General features: G+C 37.3%; 1 protein-coding gene across 3 annotated transcripts; it reads right to left on the bottom strand.

Annotated features, from left to right (window-relative positions):
- On the bottom strand, positions 1 to 22,044 carry erc1a (ELKS/RAB6-interacting/CAST family member 1a). 3 transcript variants are annotated; one of them, XM_026202654.1, is made up of 17 exons: positions 21,358 to 22,044; positions 16,045 to 16,422; positions 14,926 to 15,000; positions 14,078 to 14,233; positions 13,827 to 13,994; positions 13,579 to 13,746; positions 12,818 to 12,955; positions 12,488 to 12,628; positions 9,247 to 9,387; positions 8,799 to 8,992; positions 8,475 to 8,486; positions 7,275 to 7,362; positions 7,028 to 7,159; positions 4,879 to 5,039; positions 3,156 to 3,303; positions 2,790 to 2,891; positions 1 to 54 (listed from the first exon to the last, which is right to left on the bottom strand). In XM_026202654.1, the coding sequence occupies exons 1-17, from the start codon at positions 22,042 to 22,044 to the stop codon at positions 1 to 3; spliced, it is 2,943 nt and encodes a 980-aa protein (XP_026058439.1). The 3 variants fall into 3 exon arrangements, with proteins under 3 accessions (XP_026058439.1, XP_026058440.1, XP_026058441.1); XM_026202655.1 differs by lacking the exon at positions 1 to 54 and adding an exon at positions 2,027 to 2,083; XM_026202656.1 differs by lacking the exons at positions 1 to 54; positions 8,475 to 8,486 and adding an exon at positions 2,027 to 2,083.
- Positions 22,045 to 25,037: the final 2,993 nt, after the last annotated feature.

The raw sequence follows: 25,037 nt of genomic DNA, 5'->3' as shown, positions 1-25,037 counted from the left end.
TCAGGTGGCCGGTGTAGAGCTCCTGTGCACTGTTGCTTTCCGCCCAGATCTTTTCTACAGAGCACACACACTGTTACTACCACACGCAGAGGATTATGGGAAACAGACATGCATTTGCAAACTTTAGCTTGCTGGGGTTGATATCATCTCGATCAGCAGGATGCTTTTAAAAGACACGAGATGTATTGGCATGCAAACACATGCTTTTCAGACGTGACGAGACAAGACACTACCCAAAACAGTGAAAAGTCATTACATTTTACTATATTATTGTGACAGATTTTAAGAATTTAATTTCTGACGAGTGCTTGTGGTGTTTGGCCAATCACAATGCACTGGGTCAGTTGGCCAATCAGAGCAGACTGTGCTTGTCCGAAGGAGGGACTTTGTAAAAAAATACGCGTTTAAGAGAGGCGAGGCATAGAGGACCTACAATAGTGTACAGTATTTGAAAAATAATGTGCTTTTTGAACATTAAAGCATGTCAACATATTCTGTTACACCAAATACACAAAATAATGATCTTTAAAAAAAGCCTCATATGGCCCCTTTAATATATCAGAATCAGAATCAGAAAGAGCTTTATTGCCAAGTATGCTTACGCATACAAGGAATTTGTTTTAGTGACATAAGCTTCCAGTACACAGAGACAACAACACACAGAAAAAAAAATAAAAAAATATTTTCTCATTCTGTGTCATGCTTAGCTTCCAGTAAACATTGGTTTAGTTAAATACTGATAAACATTAATGAGATTTTAGTAATTACCTTTAGCTAGACTAACTCAAATGGATATATTTAATAATAATGGCTGAATTTTGGGTTTGGAAGTCTTTTTTTTTTATTAATAAAAAAAATGGTTAGAGATGGGTTGACATGCATGGGTTATTGGTCAGGAAATAAAATCAAAATGAGTATCTCTGATTAGCATTTTTTACTATCATAATTTAATTTTAATATACAAGACCAAAGTTTGATGTCAGAAAGATGTGTCAATGCATTTGCAAGAAGTCACCAATGCTGCATTAATGCATTTAGTAATATTGTGAAATATTAATATAATTAAAAATAGGTGCTTTCTATGTGAATCTATTTTAAAAATTTAATTTCTTTTTGTGATGCAAAGCTGAATTTTCTTTCAGGCTTCAGTGTCACATGATCCTTCAGAATTCATTCTAAGATGCTGATTTGCTGCTCAAGAAATTATCAATGTTGAAATCAGTATTTGGTGATTTTTTGGGTGAATAGAAGGGACCAAATTTATATGAAATATAAATATTGGTTTCACTTTATTTTACAGTACATGTGCTTTCAACAAAGAAATAACCCACACATTTGAATACTGGAGTCTATGATTTCAGAATTTTTAATATTTAGGATGTTCTATATAACAAATGCTTAAACTTTCTTTTTTTCAAGATTTAATTAGATTTCGAATCTCAGATTCTCAGTGTGGCCTCAAACCTCACATTTTTATAAACAATTCACATATTTTGTATATTATTTGTATTCTGTCTATTAGCTATATTATACATGTAATGTAATGGAAAGTGATGTAACTAAGTTATTGGAAAATGTTATGATTTTGTAAACCTGCAAATAAGAAATTGTTTATCAACATGTTTAAAAATGATCTTGTTGCTGTAGAAAAGGATTTGAATCTGGTGAGAGTGAGTGTGGGAAACACAGTCTTAATGCACCATCTGGGATTATGTAACATACAAAAAGCTAACAGGCTTCAAAAGGTGGAAAAACAAAACCAGGAGAAATGAGATTGTAGACTATTTCATAGCAGTGCAGTTCTACATGAGTTATATGTGTGTAGATTTCATATCTAAACAAATGGCCTTTGAAATATGACAAGTTCTTTGTTCATAAAACATCCCAATGGAAAGCTTGTTTGCACTGCGGTGACATAGCCAATAATCTCAAACAGGCACAGCGGGACAGGCAGGGTTTGATGTCACATGGAGAGGAACAGGGCAGCTGAGGTTGGCTTTTACATGTCCATCAAAGAAATGCTCACCCTTCTAAAACAAAATGGCTGCCAGTGAGGCTATGCCCAAATGCCCTCCTCATCATCCTATTGGTTAAGAGATGGCAGGGTTTTAGCCAAGTGCAGCATGGGAAAAAAGATCAGGTTAGTATGCGTATTTATCCAGGTTGAAGCGACCCGTAAGCACAGACACAAGATCAGCTGAAATGCTGTATTATAATGGTTAAAGGAAACTGATCCTGGATCTGCACTTAGGGGCGATTTCTACAGTCATGAATAATAGAAATCCATAGGGTTGAGAAGTTATGATCAATATGAAGGCAGTAAAAGGAAATGATGGCGTCTGCGTTGGAGATGAGGGCAGCTTCATTTCAATTACGACGACGCGACTGCAATGGAAAAGGACGACCGAGCATCCGTTTCCAACTCAGTTTCTAGTATGAATATTTTATTAACAAGGGATGAAATGAAACTGACCACACCTCCAATTTGTCTTTCTTTGGCTTGCTGCTAAGATTAAGCTTTCATGTATATGTGATAAGCAAAATACAGCAATGGTACAATTATTTCATATTCAGCCATACTGAATTTCCACTAAATAAAAAAAAGCTGGTGGCCTTAGCAATTATAAAGGAAGAGTTCACCCAAAAATGTACATGCTGTCATTATTTCCTCATGTTATTTATGGCTTTGGGACATCGTGAGAGTGAGTAGATAATAACAACAGGATTTCCATTTTGGGGTGGACTGTCCCTTTAACTGTTTGCGGATGTTTGTAGGACCGGATCGTGACCTGATCGGGTGATTTTGGAGGTTTGTGGTTGGTCTGGTCAGGTGGTGTTTTCAAGTAGCCGTCGTCGTAATTATCCGCCATGAGCTTCATACGGTTCTGTGTCTAGGAAAAAAGAGGAGGCACAGATGTAAGGAGAGATTGGGGAGCAGAAACGGATGAACGGGGTGGGGTGGGGTTTGAGAAGAGATCAATTAAAAGCACATCAATAGACATTGTTTGCATTCAGAAACCCACCAGTCAAAACAAAGATGTATTTTGTCTGGGCTTTTTAAGTTCTCCAGCAACAAAAAATTTAAAGCAAACAAACAACTTGACCTTGAGGACAGACAGATACACTCGGTCGGAGCCACATGACGCAGTCCGTACCTGCTGTTTGAGCTGCTGCACCAAACGGTCCTTCTCTTTCCGCAGCTGGGCCACTTCCTCTTGTGTCTTCTTTTTTTTGGATGAAGACAGCTCCAGCAAAGCTATGTTAGCATCTTTCTCACTTATGGCTGCCAGCAGAGCCTCCTGTCTGTGAGTTACAATTGTTGAAATCAAGTTATGTATCAAAATCCTTTTTGGTAACTAAATTTTAAAAAATCTATATAATAATAATACTTAGTTTTAATAATAATATTTCAAATAAATAAAAAAACTGAATGATCTAAACTATAATAACCTTTGTTTAAATGATTAAAAGTCCAAGGCCAATGTCAAAATGTATTTTAGTAGTAGTAATTGTCCACAATTGAAATTCATATTAAGAACTAAAATTCAAAAATAAAACAACATCTTTAAAACCATAATAACTCTGGTTGAAATGATTAGCAGTCTAAGCTCGATGTCAAACAGCACTTTACTGGAGTACTGTGGAAATCTCTTCAAAGCAATTGACCTCATTGACGATGACCAGGAGTCTTACAACACTCGACGGAGCAGGTTAAAGGATGTTTGCTTTCACAAGTACAAAACATCTCGAGGGAGAATGGATTTTGTCAAAATGATTGTGCATAATTGTCTCAGAAAGACTGAAATAGCTTGCTTATTCCCGATTTTTCTACAGATTCCCAGGAGCAGGGCTGAAGTGTGCAGACAGAAATAGCAAACAGAACGAGCCACGTGCAGAATGAATCATCCTCGGCATTTATTATCTAGACAAATACATGGCACGAAAAAATATACCAAGTTAAAGTTTTACAGCCTATTTTTCTGTCATGATGTTTATCCCTGTTTACTCTCTTTTAACTGATTTATATCAACACTACAGCTTGCTAAAGTGACCTCAGAATGAGCTCTCATGTGAACGATGGTTATTTAATGATTTAAATATGTCATCTGGAAAAGCTATTTATTTAGATCTGATAAAGTTCATTGTATAACACATAACAAAATATATATTTTATAATCTATTTTATAATAATTATATTTTAAATCTTTGCTATCTGTTTGTTGCTGTTCCTATGTTTACGCATGACTCTAAGGCACTAGACTGCATGTGTTCAATTAATTAATAAATAATAAAAGTTTATGAACTAATTTACCAATATTGTAGGTCAAATTACACTGTATCAGACTACTAATTTTCAATGTAGATGGTCTAACATCCTATATATACATTGCAAGTGAAAATATGCTGTAAATAAGAGATTTATGCTGCATCGTCGGCAGCTTTATTGATTATAATGGAGGAAATCTGCATATGGACAGTCAACGAGCTCATGCTGCATGCAGATGCATGAAACTATGAAACTAGCAAAGACAGCTTCATTCATTATAACAGGATGGAAGAGTTCTTGTATTATGTTGCCCGTTTCTGTATATAATTTAAAATCTGAATCTGAACCATTTTCATGCTGCTTTGAAGGCCAATGCGAAGTTGGTAATTTAGCGACTGTCTTGATTTATTAATGTATAAAACAGGATGAAATCATTTAAAACAATCTGTTTTGAATGTGCAACCTACATATGGAACATAGCCTGCAGTCTACGCGAAATACGTATTTTTTGAATTTCCCATAAAGTCAAAGTGCAAACTCATTCTCCATTGAGTTTTCGGTTTCTTTGCAAGCACTGTTATGATAACGTACAAAGAAAGTTCATAACGTACTTCATCTCCAGCACCTCCTCCAGGTGTCGCCTCCTCTCAGCCCTCAGTGTGGTCAGATGAGCTTCTTTCTCAGCCAGAGACTGCTGGGTGGACGACATCTTGGCCTTCATGGACTCGAGCTCCAGCTTCACTTTCTCCATTGCTCCCAGTAGCTCTTCCATCTTTTTACGACATAAACAGAATGTTTATTCATTACTGTTTATTCTGTACTTCACAAAGTGACTAAATGTGTTTATCGCATTTATCGCTGTTCTGGGAATTTTTGCGAAGAAAAAGTGAATTACCTGTGATTCATTACTAAAAATTAAGGTTTCAAAAGTGGGTTTTGGCAGAGACAGAAGAATCATTTTGGGTTTGCCACAGAACCCTTCTTGAATAGTTCTTAAATTAACCATTTTTTTGTCTTAGTGTGAGGAACATTTTAAGTATCTAAAGAACCTTTTTCCACCTTTTTTGCAATTAAAAGATTCTATGGATGTTATAGATTCCAGTAAAGAACCTTTATACTAGTGTATGGACAATGGACCTTTTTTTTACTGGCTAAATGTTAACTTACGTGACTGCACCTTAACTAACACATCATGATCAGTTATCTGTAAAGTGTTTTTTGCAAAAAGCATTAAAGCTGCAGTAGGTAACTTTTGTAAAAATATATTTTTTACATATTTGTTAAACCTGTCATTATGTCCTGACAGTCCTGACTGTGAAAAAATCAAGCTCCTCTGGCTCCTCCCAGTGGTCCTATTGCCATTTGCAGGAATACCATCGCTCCCGGTAAGAAACAACCAATCAGAGCTGCGTCCATAACTTTGTTTGTATTCAAAATGTAGAAAAATGTATATAATAAGCGAGTACACCATGAATCCATTTTCCAAACCGTGTTTTTAGCTTGTCCTGAATCACTAGGGTGCACCTATAATAAGTGTTTATATTCGGACTATTTTAGATTGCTTCGGGGGTACCGCGGAGGAGTAACCCAGTACCTTTGTGATTCTTCACAGACATAAACAGAGAGAAGTAGTTCTGGCTACAATGTTCTTCCGCAAGACGCAAGCAGTTCTGTTTATTAACGGCTAGAGCGTCAAAAGTTACCGACCGCAGCTTTAAAGGCGTCATGAACTGAGAAATCAAATTTCCCTTGATCTTTTGATATATAAAAGGTCATTGTGCTATAAAAACATCCTGTACGTTTCAGTACTCAAAACTTATGTTTTCATAAGTTAATCTTATAACAATCTCGTTAGTTTTAAAACAGCTTGAACTGAAGCCAGTCTGCCAAAATGACAGGTTGTGTAATGAGTCACTCTATGATGTAATAGTGTTGCTAAACTCCGCCCTCTGCAGAAGAAGATCAATGCCTGCTTGTACATCACTGCCTCTTTAGCCCCGCCCACCGATTTGCACACAGTGGGAAAATGACAAAAGAGGAATTTGATGAATTTTATTTTTAATGAAGTGCCAGACCACGTCAATAAGGAATTAGACCTTTGTTTACTTCATTTTACAGCAGATTTGTTTACAAACAAGGCATAATTCGCGTAGGATTTTCAGAAACATTGAAACTAAAATACAATGCTGTGCCAGCTATATTGGATCCAAGTGTGAGTAACTGTTTTTATTACGTGGTCACTATTGCTTTGTCTGTTATTACTGTTATTGCTTACTACGGGTGCCATAATTCTAAACATTTTAAATGGTTTCTAGCTGGTCCAAGCTGATCTAGATTGTCCATCAGCTAGAGTGGCAGAGTTCAACATTGTTGAACATCTCGTTCAAGTTGGACCAACAAGAAACTGACTACCATGTTCCAAAAACCAGCTTGACTAACTTACTCTGATACCTTACCACTTTTTAGTTTTTCTAGTCTTGATATTTTTAGTGTTGGTGCTTTGACTACAATGCCCTCCCATAGTCCACAACAATATTTGAAGACCCCATGGCTTTTGTAGTTTTTTTTTTTAGTTTTCTATTTAGTGTACTTTTACTATAGCCACAGAAACATAGAGACAGATGTCTTTGACAGCTGCATAACAACTCTGTTATTTTGAGCATCTTGTGTCAAGAACATTAGGGTGGCATATCATAGTTTTTGGAGATGCATCGAATAGCCACTAGTCGATTCAGAAGTAGTAAGTCTTGTAGTATTGACCTGTTTCTCCTGGTGGTTTCGTGCGGCCTCCTCCTGCGCCAGCACCATCTCCCTCTCAGCAGTGATTTGGACGCTCTCTCTGAGAGCCTCCTCCAGCTCCTCGATGCGCTCTGCCTTCTGCCGCAGGGACTCCTGAGGTAGACGGGGCTCAGCTCATCATATGCACACCATCACAGTTTAATAATGTTTAAATATACAGTGATCTGTCAAAACAGAGGAGCTTATAACAAAGCTTAGTACGTCTCACCTGCTGTGGGCCATCATTGACATTTCTGCCCTTCCCTGACGTCTCCTTGTGTTTGCTAGAGGACTTCTTACTCTGCTCTTTCATTTGCCTGAAACATTAACATGAAGTGCTTGTGAGAGCAACTCTCTGGGGTTTAACAGTAAAATAAAGAGTTTCAGAGATTTGGGGTGGAGGGGACTATTTAATAGCTGGAAAAAGGGCTGGTTTTATTATTGTTTAATAAATATCACTAAGCCTGATCACATAAATAATAAATCCTTGTGCTATTTATAAAGCTAAAACAGGGATTATACAAAGGAAAAAAAATGCATTCCCTTGCTTTCTTTTCACTTAAAACCCCATGAAATTGCCTGACGAAAGCAGTTTTCCAAGGGACGGAACGAAGGGCTTGTTTTTGTGTTTATAGAACTATTTTGTTAATTGTTAAATAAAATATGTCATCCATGAACTTTCAAGACAGTGTCAAGTGGGATTAAGGGTGGGACAATCTTATTCTAGAGAGTTTGTGATAAGACAAAATAGATGCACAATAATATTGGTTAAAAAGACTTTTAAAGATATTTAATTTTATTGTATTATAAAATCATTTACGTTTCTAATATTATAATTCATTTATATATTCTTTTCATGCTCATTATCCCTATTTTTATATTTAAACAATTTTTGCTGTCATCTATAACTAATTTAAAGTTAATTTTTATGAAACAATAATAATTTTCCAATTACCAAATCTCAAAATGAACTGCAGTTTATCATATTGTACATTACATTGTTAAGATGCCTACATTTACATGTAGCATTTAAAATTATTTAAAAAAAAACCATTTGTGTGTTTTATTTTTAATTTAATTCAAATTTAATTTGAAATTTGAAAAAAAAAAAATAGTGTAAAATGGTCATAAGATAAAAATCATTATTGGCCAGAATTTTTATATTGGCGCATCCCCAGAAAAAAATTAGTCATTATTGTCATTGTCATTATTATTTCTGACCAGTTTTTCTGGAAGAGAAAGACTGTACATTTTAAATGCATGTCTTTCAAAAGTTATTTTTGTCTTTTCAACTTTTAGGTCTTTGGGAATTTAAGTATACACTTGTGTAAATCTATAAAACTTTGATTTCATGGGGTCTTAAATCGGTTTTGTTCTAGTTCTTGAGGGCTCTTTTTATGTGTGTAGAAGTACACATGTATTTACTAACCTGGAAGTCACACTAAGATACACATTTCCAGGTGAAAAAGTGAAAAAGAGAGACAAAAAGCAGAAGTTCAAAGGCCACTCAGCGTGAGAAAAAAAAAACATGTGATCAGTGCTTTAATGCAAAATTCAAAGGGGAGGGAAAGAAGACCAGTCAAAACATCAACCTCGTCAAACGCAGACACTGAAAACGTTTTGATGGCGATGCTTAAACATGGCAGCAAAAAAGTGTTAAGATGTAACTTGTTTTTACTGCTTCACCAACGTGAAACATAATTTAAAAAAAAGAGGGGACACCAAATCAAGCCAATTAGTGAAACAGACTGACCTCTCCAGCTCACTGATTTTTCTGTCTTTGTCGTTTTTCTCATTCTCCATCTGACGCAGGATGTCCAATAGACGATCAACTTCAGCTTGGGCTTTGGCGGAGTCTTCTCGGTGTCTGGCCACATCAGCTTCCAGTGAAGAAATCCTTTCAGATATCTCTGCGTTGGCCTGTGCATTGACTGCGGCACTGTGGACCTAATAGATCATATAAAGTGATAAAAATACACCCACAAATATACACAAACTCACATATATACAGTAATTTGTACACTACCATTTGTAGTTTGTAAAAGCTACTTCCCAGTTTGCATACTTATACTATGCAATGGGTTCCCATATTTTTTGACCAATGAATTTCTAAAGCCTTTGCAGTTTTTAGAAATCATGGTACATTGCTGGTTGGAATTCTATAAGGTTCCAATCATTTGAATAAATACGCTATCACTCACCTTCTTTAGTTGGTTCTCAAGTTTAATGCATTCCTCCCTCCTCTGCTCAAGGGCGATCTCTATGCTTTTCAGTTTGGAGTCTTTCTTCAGGCCAGATGAGGCCAGCGACGACGCATGCTCTTTGAGGTCCAGCAGAGAAGTCTGAAACCAAACTCAGCATTAAGGTCCTGGGTATAGAGCCATGAAACACTTACAGCATACATGTACCTTTAGAAGATCACGGCATCATGGTTTATCTGTTTAGACAGGCACTCAACAAACCTGTCACACAGGACAGCGATTCCAGTCCTCGTGCCTCCATACATTTTGTATGTCTCTCTTATCGCTCCAGACATTTGTTCTATTCGAATGTAAGTGCCCTGAGAAGTGGACATCTGAAGATATTCCACCATGATTTCAGTTTAAAGTGTGCGAGACGTGTTTTTAAATAGTATTTATTTACAGAGGTATATGATGTCACACTTGTCTGTGTGTGAAGACGTTGCGAAGCAGACATCCGTGAATTAATGTTCTGAAGTGAAGTAAACTTCAACAGATGTGGGTGTAGACAGAGTAAAGGAATGGGCTCAGCACACAGCCCTGTGGTACGCCGGTGTTGAGTGTGATGGTGGTGGAGCAGGTGTGGCTTGACCTAACATGCTGAGGTCTGTTGGTCAGAAAGTCCATAATCCAGTTGCAGAGGGAGGTGTTAATGTCCATGTCTCCAAGTTTTTTGGTCAGTTTGGAGGGAATGACGGTGTTAAATGTTGAACTGAAGTCAACAAACAACATCCTAACATATGCAGGTGTGCAAGTGCAAAGTGCATCACTGTGCATACTGCATCCTCTGTTCTCCTATTTCTATGATACGCAAATTAGTGTAGGTCCAGTGTGGGCGGGAGGTAGTGTTTTAGGCGTACTAGGATCAGTCGCTCAAATCACTTCATAATGTTGAGTGTGAGTGCTACGGGGCGATAGTCATTCAGGCACATTGGGGAGGAGTGTTTCAGGACTGGCACAATGGATGTGGACTTAAAACATGTTGGCACAGTTGCTTGGGTGAGGGACAGGTTGAAAATGTCTGTGAAGACCCCTGCAAGCTGCTCTGCACATGCCCTAAGCACACGTCCAGGAATGCCATCCGGGCCAGCTGCCATGCATGCGTTGATCCGACTCAATGCTGTGTGGACATCTGTGGAGGTGAGTTTAAGGGGTTGGTGGTCTGATGAGGGTGTGATTTTGGTGGCCTCCTCCTTGCTGTCGCTGTTGAAGCGAGCAAAAAAGTCTGTGACCGTTGGAATGGAGATGCTTGAGTTGTAGTCACTGATGATCTGTGTGCCGTGCCACATGTGTCGGGGGTCAGAGTTGGAAAAGTGTTCCTCTGTCTTCAGCTTGTATCAATACTTGCCCTTTTTTATGCCCCTTTTGAGGTTAGCCCTGAATTTGCTGTAGGCCTGAGCGTCATCTGATCTGAAGGCAGTGTTGCGGGCTTTCAGCAGAAGTCGCATCTCCTTGTTCATCCATGGCTTCTGATTAGGGTATGTTGTTATCAGTTTTTCTGTTGTGACACTGTCAATGGTGGTGTTGATGTAATTCAGTATGGAGGAAGTATAGATATCAATGTCCGTGTGAGAGTCACAGGCAGCCTGAGAAGCAAACATACTCCAGTCAGTGTATTGAAATATGTCGTGAAGTAAAGAGTCTGCTCCAGTTGGCCACACTTTGATGGTCCACACTGATGGCTTCACAAGGTTGATGAGGGGTGAATATATAGGGGTGAGAAACAAAGAAAGGTGATAAGACTGTCCGAGGTGGAGGAGGGGGGTCGCGATATAAGTTCCATCAATGTTTTTGTAAACATGATCCAAAGTTTTGTCTCCTCTGATGTGGCAGGAAACATGCTGGTGGAATTTAGGGAGCATTGTCTATAATTTGCAGTGATTAAAATCATGCGCGACAATAAAAGCAACCTCCGGGTGAGCAGTCTGTTGTTTACTAATGGCTGCATGAAGTTCGCTCAAAGCAAGCTTGGCATTAGCATCCGGTATAGTGTCCGGCTAGCTCAATAGCATTATTGGGTACGTCGCTCAGGGAGTAGGGAGCAATGAACACTGTGTAGGGACCACGTCAATGGGAACATAGTTCATGATTATCTGAATCAGGTGTGTTAACAAAGAGAGACATACAAAATATGCAGAGCAGGGTGTCGCGAGGACTAGAACTGAGAACCGCTGACATATGATATCTGCCTAAAATTATGTTTTGAAGCTGACTATCTTATGTGAGTAATGACTCCGAAGTATTTTTTCCTCATATCTGAGACATCAAGACCTTCTTTTTGTAATAAAAGTCAAATCATTTTCTTAATCAGTATTTTTTTATTGTGTTCCAGTAAAAGTTTTTAAATAACCTTAACTTAGCAGGGTTAATACTGTTAACTGTTAACTATCAAAAACATTTTTGTCAACTGAAATATTGAAATATAAGATGAAAAACTTCAACTAAATGAGAATTGTTACCTTGGCAGCTAATAGATATGTTTAATTTGAAGCATTAAAAAAATTACTAATGGAAATGAAACATAACAAAAAAATATATATATGGTATATATATTAATAGTAAAACAAAAAAGCACATAACAAAATTACTAAACATTTAACTAAAATATACAAATCTAAAAAAGCCAACATATTGAATAAAGTAAAAGTAATAAAAACTATAAATTAACTTAACCCTCCAACATAAATGAACTTGAAATGAGAAATTGTGATAAGACTATCGTGAAAATATCGGAATTTTATATATGTTTAATATTATATGTATATATATATATATATATATATATATATATATATATATATATATATATATATATATATATATATATATATATCCTTAATATTAAACATATAAAATATAAATATATTATAGGGAATATAATATTTTAGGATTTACTAAAATTCCACAAGAATTTTAATTATTTTAAGCATAAACCTGTTAGATTTATGCAAAAAAACTATTTGCCAATGGGGTATAAAAAATTAACCATATATATTCTCTGTTCAGTTTTGATATAGTTATAGTAAATTGTTCTTTTTTATTTTTATTTATTTATTTATTTTTATATAATGTCATTACCAATCAAAAGACAAAAATACAGTGTTTTATGTAGTGTGTTTTGCACACATAGCTGCATGTTTTTCTTGTTATGTGTTTTTAATGGTTTCCACTCATCTTTCAGGAGTGTTTGGTGATCTCTAACCTCTCGGTCTGACAGGTCTCCCTGCAGCATGCTGACTTTCTCCTTTAACTCCCTCAGCTCTTTTTTACTGCTGTCCAGCTCCTCTGCCTTCTCTCGCTCCTCGCGGTCACGTTGCTCCTTCAGGCGCTCAATAATACGTTCCTGTTTACAAGGGGACACATTAACACGGTGCCAGAAAGAAAGCATATACAAGGAGCATGAAATGTTTATAACTAAACGCAGATGTTTCGACTCCAGTCTACGCCCATGATGATGCCATTTGGAAGAGCACCAGTGATTTGTCCTGTAGTCTGGTGGTGTGTTCTTGCGTCCTCTAGAGGTGATCCTCACCTTCTCGGCCAGTGAGTCCTCCAGTGTAGTGAGGGCCGTGTCTGTATTAGACGTGTCTGTCTGTAGGGACTTCACCCTCTCTCTAAGGCTGCTCATCTGCTTCTCTTTATCCCTCAGCTGCTCCTGCAGGTTTTCAATCTGAGACACAGGAGCTGATGTAAGACTGATGTGAACTGGCATTTTTATAAACATCCAAACTTTTAAAGTAGTGAATCTTCTTCAACAGTTTTGTTCTTGGTTCATGCTTAAAGTTTATAGGGAACAATAAAGGGAACATTTAAATGAATAAGCTGGGTAAGTTTTTTCTTTATTTTTCTTTAAGTTCTTTATTTAAGTTTCATTATGACTATTATCATTACTAGCAGTAATAAAGTAGTAGGAACATTAATACTATTAGTAGTAGTGATATTGTATGTTATATTATTATTACTGTATTTTTATCATTTTTATTTTTCCGTATTTTATTAGAGTTTGATTTATTATTTGTATCATTATTTTATTTATAAAAAAAAATTGATCATTGTTCTGTTTAGTTTAACAGTATTAATTACTCATTAGGTTATTGTAGTTGCATTTTTTTATGTATTATTTAATGCATGACTGTGTATTTTTAATAATAGTGGATTGTTGACTAATTTCTGACATGTGTATTAGAGAACATTTTGTTTTAAGCAGTTTCCTGTTATGAAAAGAAACAGTTTCCTGTTATGAAAAGTACAATAAAAAAAAAAAGTATATATTTGGTGAAATCCAGTCCTCACTTTTTTCTGAAGTACGTTGACTTTACGCTCCTTGACATCCAGCATGTCCTTCAGATCATGGATTTCCCCGTTGAGTGTGCTCTTTTCTTCAGACATTTCTTGGATTTGCTTACTCTTTTTGTTTAGCATGGTCTCCTTCTCCTCCAGACGCAACCTCAGAGCATCCACCTGCACAAAGGGTTGTATACCATGCTCAGAGAATCTGCTGGTGTGATGGGTGAAGACCAATCACTGGCCTGATCTACTACCTCTGTCTGTAGAATAGCAGCACGTTGTTCTTTGGCAGTCAGAGACTCTTTAAGCACTTCAATATGCTGTTTGCTGTCAGAGAACTGGTTAGTCAGGGTCTCCAGCTTGGTCTGTAATCCAAGGAGCTGGGTGTCCTTCCTGGAAAGGTCTTGCTTAACTTGGTCCATCTAAATAACAGAATTATTCAAGGTTAGTTATTCATAAGCAAGACTAATCTGGATGTGTTGTTCTAAAGCAGGCTGAGCAGTACCTTGTTCTTCATGAACTTGGTGTGGTTGCGGTAGACCTCCATCTGCTTGGCCTCTTCCTGCCGTTCCTCACAGCTAACCATGCTACTGGAGCGGAGCATCATGACCTGGTCCTCCAGATCTCTGAGGCCCCGCTCTAGAGAACTGATCTGAGAATCCTGAGAGATGCAAAAAAATAGGACGATGACAAGACATCATTGGTGTCTATTAAGTTAATCAATACCAATGTGCTGAATCTGAACATCCAACTTAATGCTGCTTTTCTGTTGTGCCATTTTTGCTATTATGTCATTTTGAAGTTTTAAAGTACATTTTAAATCATTATGTTTTAATAATATTTTACACTTATTTTGATACATACTTTATTATGAGTACATATGTGAAGTACATGATTATAATCTTAACTGTAATGTAATCTGATTTTACATTTAAAGTTAATATATTTTTATTTTAGTTTAAATATTAAATCTTCATTTTTAACTTTGCCATTAAAAATGTGTAGTCTAATTACAAATATATTAAAACACACAATATACAAGTTTTGATAGAAATTTGCCAGTACACTAGAACAATATTTCACTCTAACCATATTTGTCATTATGAAATTAAATATAAAGATATACTTAATTCCTACCTAAGTGGGTAAAAAAGCACTTTGAAAATCAACTAACTGGATTAATGTCAATTTAAACTAATACATTTCACTTAAATGCTGTCAACATGAAATGAACTATCCGTTTTTACATGTATTTGTAAGTACTTCTAATCCACTGATAGACAAAGCATTAATGTGGTTGCTGTCATCATATGTAAACAGCCACATTAATTCAAATCAGAGCTAAAGTACTACCTTCATCTCAATTACAGTCTGGAGAGCTTTGGTTTTCGTAGTCTCTGGCGTCCCCTCGAGGCGGCGATGCAGCTCCTGGAATTAAAGACACATGGTTGGCACTTCCTTCACACCAGTGCCAGAAATAGTGCTCTCAAATATATCTTCATACCTTGAGGGAGAGCAGCGCTGTTTAGTTTGGGCTGAATTCTGTATCACATCGCAGGAGCTGTACTCTATTATAGGTACAAATAGAGTTTCCTGCTATCTAGTTCAATTAAGTATCCTACTTTTTTGTACTTTGAGGAGAATAGCTGTGGTCATTATGTGACTGAATGTTGTGTAATGGAACATGAAAAGAGAATAGTCTTTCTGCTTTAATTCACTGCAGTTCGTTGATTGAGTATGGCACTTACCTTATATGGCACTAAACATTTTTTAAAATGCCTTTTATATTTCTTTTTTTAACAAATGTTCAGTGAAAGGAGGTGCTTAACCTTCAGAAAATGTTGGCTGTCATCCTCAGGAAGTTGTACTAAATATTGAACGAGCTGTTGTGTGTGCTATTCATTTTATATGAGGTTTGTAATTTCAGTAAATGTTATTCAAACTGTATTATTAAAATACAAAAAAGTTATTTGTTCAAATTTGTGTTATAGCAATAAATATTATATAAATATAAAAAAAAACACGCATTTTCTAAAACCAAAAATACTGTATCGTATGATATATATGAAAATATTTTAGAATTTTACTGACAATAACTTCGGTAACAGTTGAAAGGTTGAGCTTGATGAATGTAGACAAACACAAATAGTGTATAATTTAAGAAATAGAATATATGTTCTCTATATGTTCATCTTAATATTGTAATTTTAAGGAATACAAATTTTTTAAATGGGAAAAAAACACCTAAACATTAAGATTTTGGTATTGTTTTTTTATTTATTTTAATATAATTGAGCTATATTTGCCTATTTACATTTTAAAGAATATTACACTATTTATGTATTTTATTACACAATTTATAGCGCTTATATTTTACCCTATTTGAATATTGTGCCATATGTAACACGGTTTTTAGCGTATTATATCATTTTCATATTTATTAATTTAGATTTTGAACTAGCTGTCACATACCTCTCTCAAAGCCACTAGCTCTTTATCACGCTGTTCTAGAAGGTTCTCCAGGTGGTGTGCGTGCATCTCGGCATCTGCGAGGCGACGTGTGCGCTCATGATCCTCTTCACTGGCTTTAGTGGAGGGTCCCTTGCTGTGCAACATCTCCAGAAGCTTTTTGACTGACTCATCGCGAGCAACTAGCGTCTGCCGCTGGGTCTCCAGGCGAATCTCCATCTCCTCCAGTGTACGGCGGAGCAAGTACACCTCTCGAGCCTGCCTCTCCTGCTCCTCGCTGGGCTCGCAAGCCAGCGGCTCCCCGGGGGGCTGGAGAAGCTGGTTCAAGTCGCGCTGGATACGCAGCTCGGCCTGCAGCGCCTGCACGGTTGTCTGCAGATGCTATGATGGATAGAGGAGAGTAATATTTAATATTTACTCACAATTATGTAAAAAAAAATATCTAAAACAGAAGTATCCAGTGACAATGTCTGTTGGTAGATTTTTAGAACAGATATAAGGGAGGGTTAACAGCCTAGACGTTTCCCATGATTTATCAGCTGTTATCCTATTATTTATAATGGCATCTCCTAGAAAGCTTTTCTTTATTCATCAGTGAATACAGTTCAATCTATAGCATCATCTTTCATAGAAGCAGTAATACGAGTAAGTACTGAGAAGAGTTATGATGTAAACATCTCATTTGTATCTACTTGTGTCGTGAATGCCTGACAGACACTGACAAGGAAGAGAATTGTTGAATTAAGTCTTTATTTTTGTTTTCTTTGTGCACAAATATTATTCTTTTAGTTAATAACATTACGGTTGAACCACTGATGTCACATGGACTATTTTAATGATGTCCTTACTACCTTTCTGTGCCTTCAACGTGTCAGTTGCTGACAGTCAGTTGTCTCTGCAGAGTCAGAAAGCTCTCGGATTTCATCAAAAATATCTTAATTTGTTTCTCGAAGAAGAACAAAGGTCTTTTGGGTTTCGAACGACATGAGGGTGAGTAATTTATTAAAAAAACTATTTTCATTGTTGTGTGCACTATCCTTTTAAGGTTTTATGAACTGTATTGTTCGATTAATTGAAAGATCTGACTCAAAAGAATGATTCATTCACATATAAGACATCACTACTTCTCTAACGAACTCTCGTTAATTTGTCTAGGAGATCTATAGTTGAATTTAAAGGGGGGGTGAAATGCTATTTCATGCATACTGAGTTTTTTACACTGTTAAAGAGTTGGATTCCCATGCTAAACATGGACAAAGTTTCAAAAATTAAGTTTTTTTTGAGTATGGCTCTGTGTGTCGTTAGATGGAGTGGAATTTCCTTATATGGGTCCTGAGGGCACGTTTGCCGGAAGAGCGCACGCTCCCGTATAGCAGAGCACTGAGAGCACAACAGATGTTCACTGATCAGAGCGACAGCGTCGCGAAATGTCACCAAAAAAGTGTGTTTTTGGTTGCCAGGGCAAGACAACCCTGCACAGATTACCAAAAGAGAAACAGCATTAAGGACCCCAGTGGATGGAGTTTATTTTTACAGAGCATCAACGGAGTTGTGCAAGTGTTTTTGTTTGTTCCCTGCATTTCGAAGATGCTTGTTTTACAAACAAGGCCCAGTTTGACGCCGGATTTGCACATCGTTTATTTCTTAAGAATAATGCAGTCCCAACGAAAAAGGGTCACGATCGTGTGTTGGAACCGCAGGCGGTGAGTAAAACTGCTTCAAATATCTCTGTGTTGTTAACTTAGCTATCGGCGCGTAAGCACATCTAGTAAACAACATGCGATGTTGTCATCAAACTGCACTTTCCACATGTACAGCTAAAAAAAAAAAAAGACGACATAAAGTGGAACTTAGTCAGTTTCCAAAACCGCTAAGCAAATATATACAGTTTCAGTACATACCACATAGAGACGTCGTTGCTGATGCTGCTCTTGTTAAATTTCAGCCTCTGGATCTGATTCTGGATCATAAATATACGCTGAATCTGACTGTTAGCCATGGTTTGTTTGGGATGATGTTTTTTTCCTCACGGTAATGTCACAGCTTCAAAACGCTCTCAACGCAAAAGCTTACTTGCGCTCGTGATTCTTTAGCTCCGCCCACACGTCACGCCTCCAGCCGGTCGTGTTTTTCTGGGAAAAATCGGTACAGACTATCTTTCTCTTATGAATATAATAAAACTAAAGACTTTTTGGAGTTATGAAGGATGCAGTACTACTCTATAGGTACTCAAGATTAACAGGATATTGAGTGAAAACGAGCATTTCACCCCCCCTTTAAGTGAATAACATCTTAAATGTCTCAATCCCAAATTACTGACCTCCTAAAGAACGACCAGCCCAATTCTACAAAAATGTTCTTTTGCGTTTTGGTTTCCAACAACAAAAGTGAATAAATAATTGCCTAATTTTCATTTTGTGCCTTTAAGAAGCTGCTTATGTACAATCCATCACACACACATCCTCAACACCAGTTGTACATTTGGCAAGGAAACTGAAAAAAAAGTGCTACGGTATAAACTTTCATCCATTCAGATGGGACTACTATGCTGCAAACCTGATGGCAGCCAAAAGGCGATGTAACAACAGTAATTATACATTTTCTTAATCATACACACATATACACAATTAATGGTAAGGTCTCATTAAGCCCAACAGGCACAAAACTACTTGCCAAGAGTCACCAAATAACACATTCAGAATCTGAGCTCTCTGATGATTCGTGTGTTAATTTCAATCTCGAGCGAACGGTGTGAGGAGCGTGATGATGCTGATTTTGCTTAGAGTGAATAACCAAGCCGTCATTAGCTTAGTGCTGTACACCCCTTCGTCTGGAAATCTGTCATGACAGCCATGTTGCAGTGAATCACAGTTTGAAGCTAATCATTCAAATAAAGGGAGTGTTTTAAACGCAGCACAGATGGAGGACTATGCCACTATCACTGCTATCAAAACTCGTCCCAGTATCTCAACGTACATTTAAAAGAACCACTGAATATCAGGAAACAGACTTTCATCCTTAATTAGCTCATGTATTGCACATTGAACATATTGTTGCTTGCAGGAATTCAGGCAGTCAACTCAGCAGTGAGCCGCACGCAGCAGGACCAGGATGTCCATTTCAGGATTGGCCATTAGCGTCACCTCACAGTGGAGGTAGACTTCTCCTTCTCATCTGAAGATGTTCTTTAATCACACAATTCTCACTCCTATAAATCTATGAAAATGCATTGATACGGGGAAAATGTGATGATTATATCAACCTAAGATGGTTTGTAGGCTTTAGCTGGTTTAAGCTGGCCTGGATGATTTGTTCATACCTGACACATGCATTTCAGGATCGGAATTAAATATTATTGTATTGATTACTGAATACTGTGCAGTATATACTGTATACTTCTCTAACTATTAAAACAAATAGTATGTAAAACTATCCATGTCGATGATCGAATGTCAAGTTGTCATCTCCAGTTTTTAAATATTGAATAATTATCAAAAAGGTGAAAAATATTTGTCATTTCACAGATATTATACTACCCAACACAGTATGGTCTGTTTAATTCATATTTTGACAAATGTAGGGTTTCTATGCATAGAAAAACATGCATACTGCACACATGCATGTAGTATTGTCTGTTCCAAACAAAGCCCAGGCCAAGCCTCTAATGAGCTAAGTTGAATAATTTGTGTCCCAAATGCTTTACTGTACATTACACATTACGTTCTCTGTAATCTACTGTTCTTTATAAAAGTATTTAATTGAACGTTTAGCTTTTTTACTATACAAAAGTCTTAGAATTTTTCAATTTGAAACTAATGCACCTCATTTGCAGTGCTATATAATAAAGCTTGTGTGTGTGTAAGCTTTTATTTTTAGATTTTACGTTTTCATTTAAATGTTAGCCATTTTATTATGTGCTTTTGTCATTTTTTTTTCTTTTTTTGTTGTTGTTTATTTTTAGCAGGTTTTTTTGTATAGTTTTAACTAAGCTTTATTTCAGTTTTAGAAATTTAAAACATCTTCAAATAGTCCATGTGACATCAGAGGGTCGGTTAGAATTTTTTGAAGCATCGAAAATACATTTTGGTACAAAAATAGCAAAAACGATGACTTTATTCTGCATTGTCTTCTCTTCCATGTCTGTTGTGAGCGAGTTCAAAACACAACAGTTAAATGATATCCGGTTCACGAACTAATCACTCGATGTAACTGGATCTTCTTGAACCAGTTCGCCAAATCAAACTGAATCATTTGAAACGGTTCGCGTCTCCAATACGCATTAATCCACAAATGACTTAAGCTGTTAACTTTTTTAATGTGGCTGACACTCCCTATGAGCTAAAACAAACCAATATCCCGGAGTAATTCATTTACTCAAACAGTACACTGACTGAACTGCTGTGAAGATGAACACCGAGCCGAGCCAGATAACGAACAATAGACTGACTCGTTCTCAAGGCAAGAACCGGTTGCATCGGTTTTCGGATCACCAGTAGTGATAGGAAGTTCGGTTCTTTTCTGCGAACCGATTCTTCTGGACATTTCGATTCAAAAAATCGGTTGAAGAAAACGCTTCACCGGTTCCTTTGCACTCGACGTAATGACCTCTTTGGCGATGATTGCCCTTGATTCAAGCCTTTGGTTTACCCGCGCTCATAACACTAGCACAGAATCAGTTCAGTTCAGACGCTCTGTGTGTCGGTTTGCTTCACGCTGAATCACACATGCGCAGTATCATCAGCTCCTCGGTTCTCAAATCGGACGCGTCTTCCAGAAACGGTTCTTGACATGAAAACGAGTCAATCTTTTGTTCATTATCTGGTTTCAAATTTTAACTGACCCTCTGATGTCACATGGACTACTTTGAAGATGTTTTTCTTTCCTTTCTGGACATGGACAGTAAACCGTGCACACAGCTTCAATGGAGGGACTGAAAGCTCTCGGGCTAAATCTAAAATATCTTAAACTGTGTTCCCGAAGATGAACGGAGGTCTTACGGGTTTGGAACAACATGGGGGTGAGTTATTAATTACATAATTTCCATTTTACGGTGAACTAACCCTTTAAGCATTTAAAAGCATACCATTATAAACAATTTAGAGTAGCCCTCCTTGGTGTACACATGCATTATACTTGTGAGTACTTTTAAAGATATACAGTGCCTTTTTAGTACTTATCTAAGATCCTTATCTAAAAGTAGATTCCGTTAAGCACATGCTTTAATCCTAAATCCCACTGAAACCCCAAAACAGCCCTCTGATCAGCAATAAATGTCCACTTATAAAAAAACAAGCATATCCTGCCAGATGTACCCACCTGTGTCTCATCTTGCACAGCACGGTACTGCTCCTTCCACACTGTTATTTTGGATGCCTCGTCTTTGCGCAGCGCACGTTCCTTCTTCAGCTCTGGGCTCCAGAAGCTTTTGATGGAGCTCATGGAGGAGCTGAGCTTGCTCTCCTTCACCTCGATTTCCTTCCGAAGGAGCTCGTTCTCCCTCAGCACCTCCTTGAGCTGAGCTTGGAGCTCCATGATGGTGTTGTCCCTTGCTTGACGAAGGGAGTGTGGAACAGTTGACGCAGCGTGGATCTCTCCTCCAAAGCCCATAGAGTCTGTGGACACTGCCGGCACCATGGCCATGTCCGGTGTACTGCCCGTAACCGTTGCCCGGACCCCATAAGGGATGCTTCCTCCGAAGCGTCCCGTTGCTACGCCGCTTTTAGGGAGGTCAGAGGAGGTTCCAATTGCGACCTCATTATCACTCATATACATCGGTCCCGACGTGGCGTAGGCAGCATTGAGAGATTGAATGTTCTCCATGGACAGCGTCTTGCCTCCAGAGCCGCCCGGGCCTCCACCGCTGCCCCCCATGCTGTTGGTGCGACGGTGACTCATACGGGGTGAGCGAGGCAGCCGTGGCGAGCGTCCAGAGTTGCCCTGGTTGTTTCTTCCACCGCTGTGATTACTGTCCATTTTGCTCACAGAACGTGAACTACCGTACATATTGGCAGGCTCAGGGTGCAAGCAAGGGAACCCACCGGAAATTTATTGTGAAGGAATGTGCTAATAAACAGGCCAGGTCATCTCCATCTCAAGTAGTAGGAATGTGATCTGTTAAGAAAAGGCTGGCCTTCTGTCTCCTTCTGTCAAATGGAGCAACTATGGTGGCCTGTAATGAAATAAAAAACCAAAACCCTCAAAACACACAACATAATACTATAATCACATAAGAAATGACAAGAGAGCCAACACCATTTTGAGGCAAAATTGCACCAGCCACTTAAATTTTCAGGTATTATTCATTTAATTTCGATTTATTATATCTAATGTTTGATATACTTCCATAATTACTTATTCTGGGCCTATCTAGGGATGGGTTTAGTAGCTATACAAAACCCAAAATGACCTGTAGCTGTCGGATATCTTTAGCTATTCTCTATCTCAGATGTGAGTTTTTAAGTGTATTTGATTAAAAACAATAAATTCAGCTCTACAAAAGGTGAATGTGAAAACTAGTAATTTGTCCAAAGCTACCAGGATGGTAGAACGTAGAGTATATTCAACTGTATATTCAAATGTAGTGTCGGCGTTTATTGTGTTATGATCTATTGTGCATCATTTACAGCTACATTTCTATGTAATGCTAATTTGATTTAGTAGGTATACTTACAGATCTAATTGTTCATATTGAGACTTGTCATGCTTAAATATGCCCTTGAAATGTAAAAAAAAAAAAAAAAACACACACACACACACACACACAAAACCAATTCCAGAAAGCAAATAAAGTAAATATTTAACAAGGGTTTCATCAAACAGCAGAGATTAAAAACGCTGTATGTTCAGTCAGGAATGTTAAGCTTTTTTCCTCCACGCCACGTCTACTACTATTGCTCATAATATTACTATACATATCTCAAAATAAATCTGGTTCGTGTTATAGACCGTTACTCTCATATACGAAAATAATTCACAGACTAGATAATGTAATAAAGCTTCTCCCATTTACACACCGAATGAGTAAATCGAAGGAAAGGTGGGATTATATTGCAGGCTCACACTCCAAGGTTATCAAACATCTAATGTCAACGGCAAAACTAAAATTATTATGGGATACTCAGCTGATGTTTTATATTCTAAAACAGCAGATATTAATAATGCTGTCGTATTTAGGTGAAGGCTGTACACAGCTCCGACAAACCAACCAGAAGCGTCGGCGTTTCCCACACACCACGTCAATAAGACTTGCAAATGCGAAAAATCATATACTACAATTCTATCAGAACAGTTTAGATTGCGGATATACTAAACCTATAATCTTCCGTAAAATTCAGCCTAGCAATCGTTCAGCCACAATCCTGAGCATCCTCCCTCAATGTCCTTCTTCTCCACCATTGCATGGCTTAACACATTTGCCTCCTCTTTTGTTAGTAGCCGTCCAGCAAATGCGCCTGTAAATAAGAGGCGCTATTTAAATATCAATATATGTAGATATTGAATAAACGAATCATATACGAGCATCACTATTTTAGTCTATTATAAACCACAATAGGGTTTTTTCCCCATAAAAAAAATATTTGTACCTTTTATGGCTGGTCTGTTTCATCCGATATGTAACCACCGTCTATCCAGTAGATGTCTGATAGAGAGGAAGCGAGCTATTTTTCTTTGTATTGCTTTATGATTGTATTATTTGCAGACACACACCAGCATCTTCCCAGAGCTGGAGGACTTCAGTGACGTAACGCCTACGCCGCGCGCTCACAACACTCGGCTCTGAAATGCCAACGCCATGCTACGAAGGACATTTTATTATTTTTTTAATTATTATTATAAAAAATATATGCCGATAATCTTTATATAGTATACATTTTAGTAACTTACATTATTTAAATAATTTATAACAAATATTTTCGATGTCTTGTAGTGTGTAATTCGTCCAGATTTAACAAAATGGAACAATGTATAGGTAATTTGAAAAAAAAATCTGCTTCTAGTATATGCCATGATGTGCCCTATACTCTTAAAACTATCTTTATTAGCATAAAGATACACACATAAAGATGCATTCTTCCTCCCTCCACAGCAGCACGGCGCTATTAGCAGCGCATGCGCAAATCAGTGCACCGGGTAGCTCTGTGCATAGATATACAGTACTAATTTATTATGTATATCTATCGCTCTGTGAATTGTTTCTTCCTGTCAAAGAATTTCCCAACCTCGAGCCAATAGCCGTCGAGTATGAGATCCGAAGAAGCATGTGATTTGTTTTAAAGTAGTAAAGAATATGCCCTTCACTAAACGAGTTTTGTTTGATTCTGAGCGAGAACCACATTCTCGTTCGTGAACGAAATGACTGAACTGGTACATCTAGTTCGTGAATGAAATGACTGAACAGGTACATCTTGTTCGTGAATGAAATGAACCGGTACATAGCCTATGTCGTTCGTGAACAAAATGAACAAAGGTATACCTGGTCAGTCGGCTATTTAGCATTTAAATCTCAATCAGCAATCAGCAGATACAAAGAGCAGTTACAGATACAGTGCACATAGCCTACTCTTGTTTTCATATTTAGCATGAAGAACATAACTCCACGTTTAAACCTCGATTTATTAATGTGAATATATCATATATGAACTGTCTGACCAAACAATTAATGTTAATTGTGCAAGAAATCCTTATTTTCCTAATCTTATTTAGATTATTTATTTAATTTGATTATGCACACGTTTTAATAAAGCCAAATCAGTTTTTGTAACAAGTGAATACATTTGTTGAGTTAAGACATAAACCACTCTTTTTCGCCAACTGCTTGCGTATTTGTGTACAGTAATATGAAGAAATGGTCACTGGACGAATCATTTTGGTGAACGAACTGAAAATGAACGAATCTCTTGAAAGAATACAGACCCCACCACTAGTTCATAGCATTGTCGTTTTTGAGTGAACGGTCACTTTAAAATACGGTAGGCTATGCTACGTTGTTTCTGCAG

This window comes from Carassius auratus, chromosome 25 (genome assembly GCF_003368295.1).
Source record: "Carassius auratus strain Wakin chromosome 25, ASM336829v1, whole genome shotgun sequence".
Lineage (NCBI taxonomy): Eukaryota > Metazoa > Chordata > Actinopteri > Cypriniformes > Cyprinidae > Carassius > Carassius auratus.
Note: the sequence above shows the minus strand (reverse complement) of the source record. Positions and strands in the feature narration are given on the sequence as shown.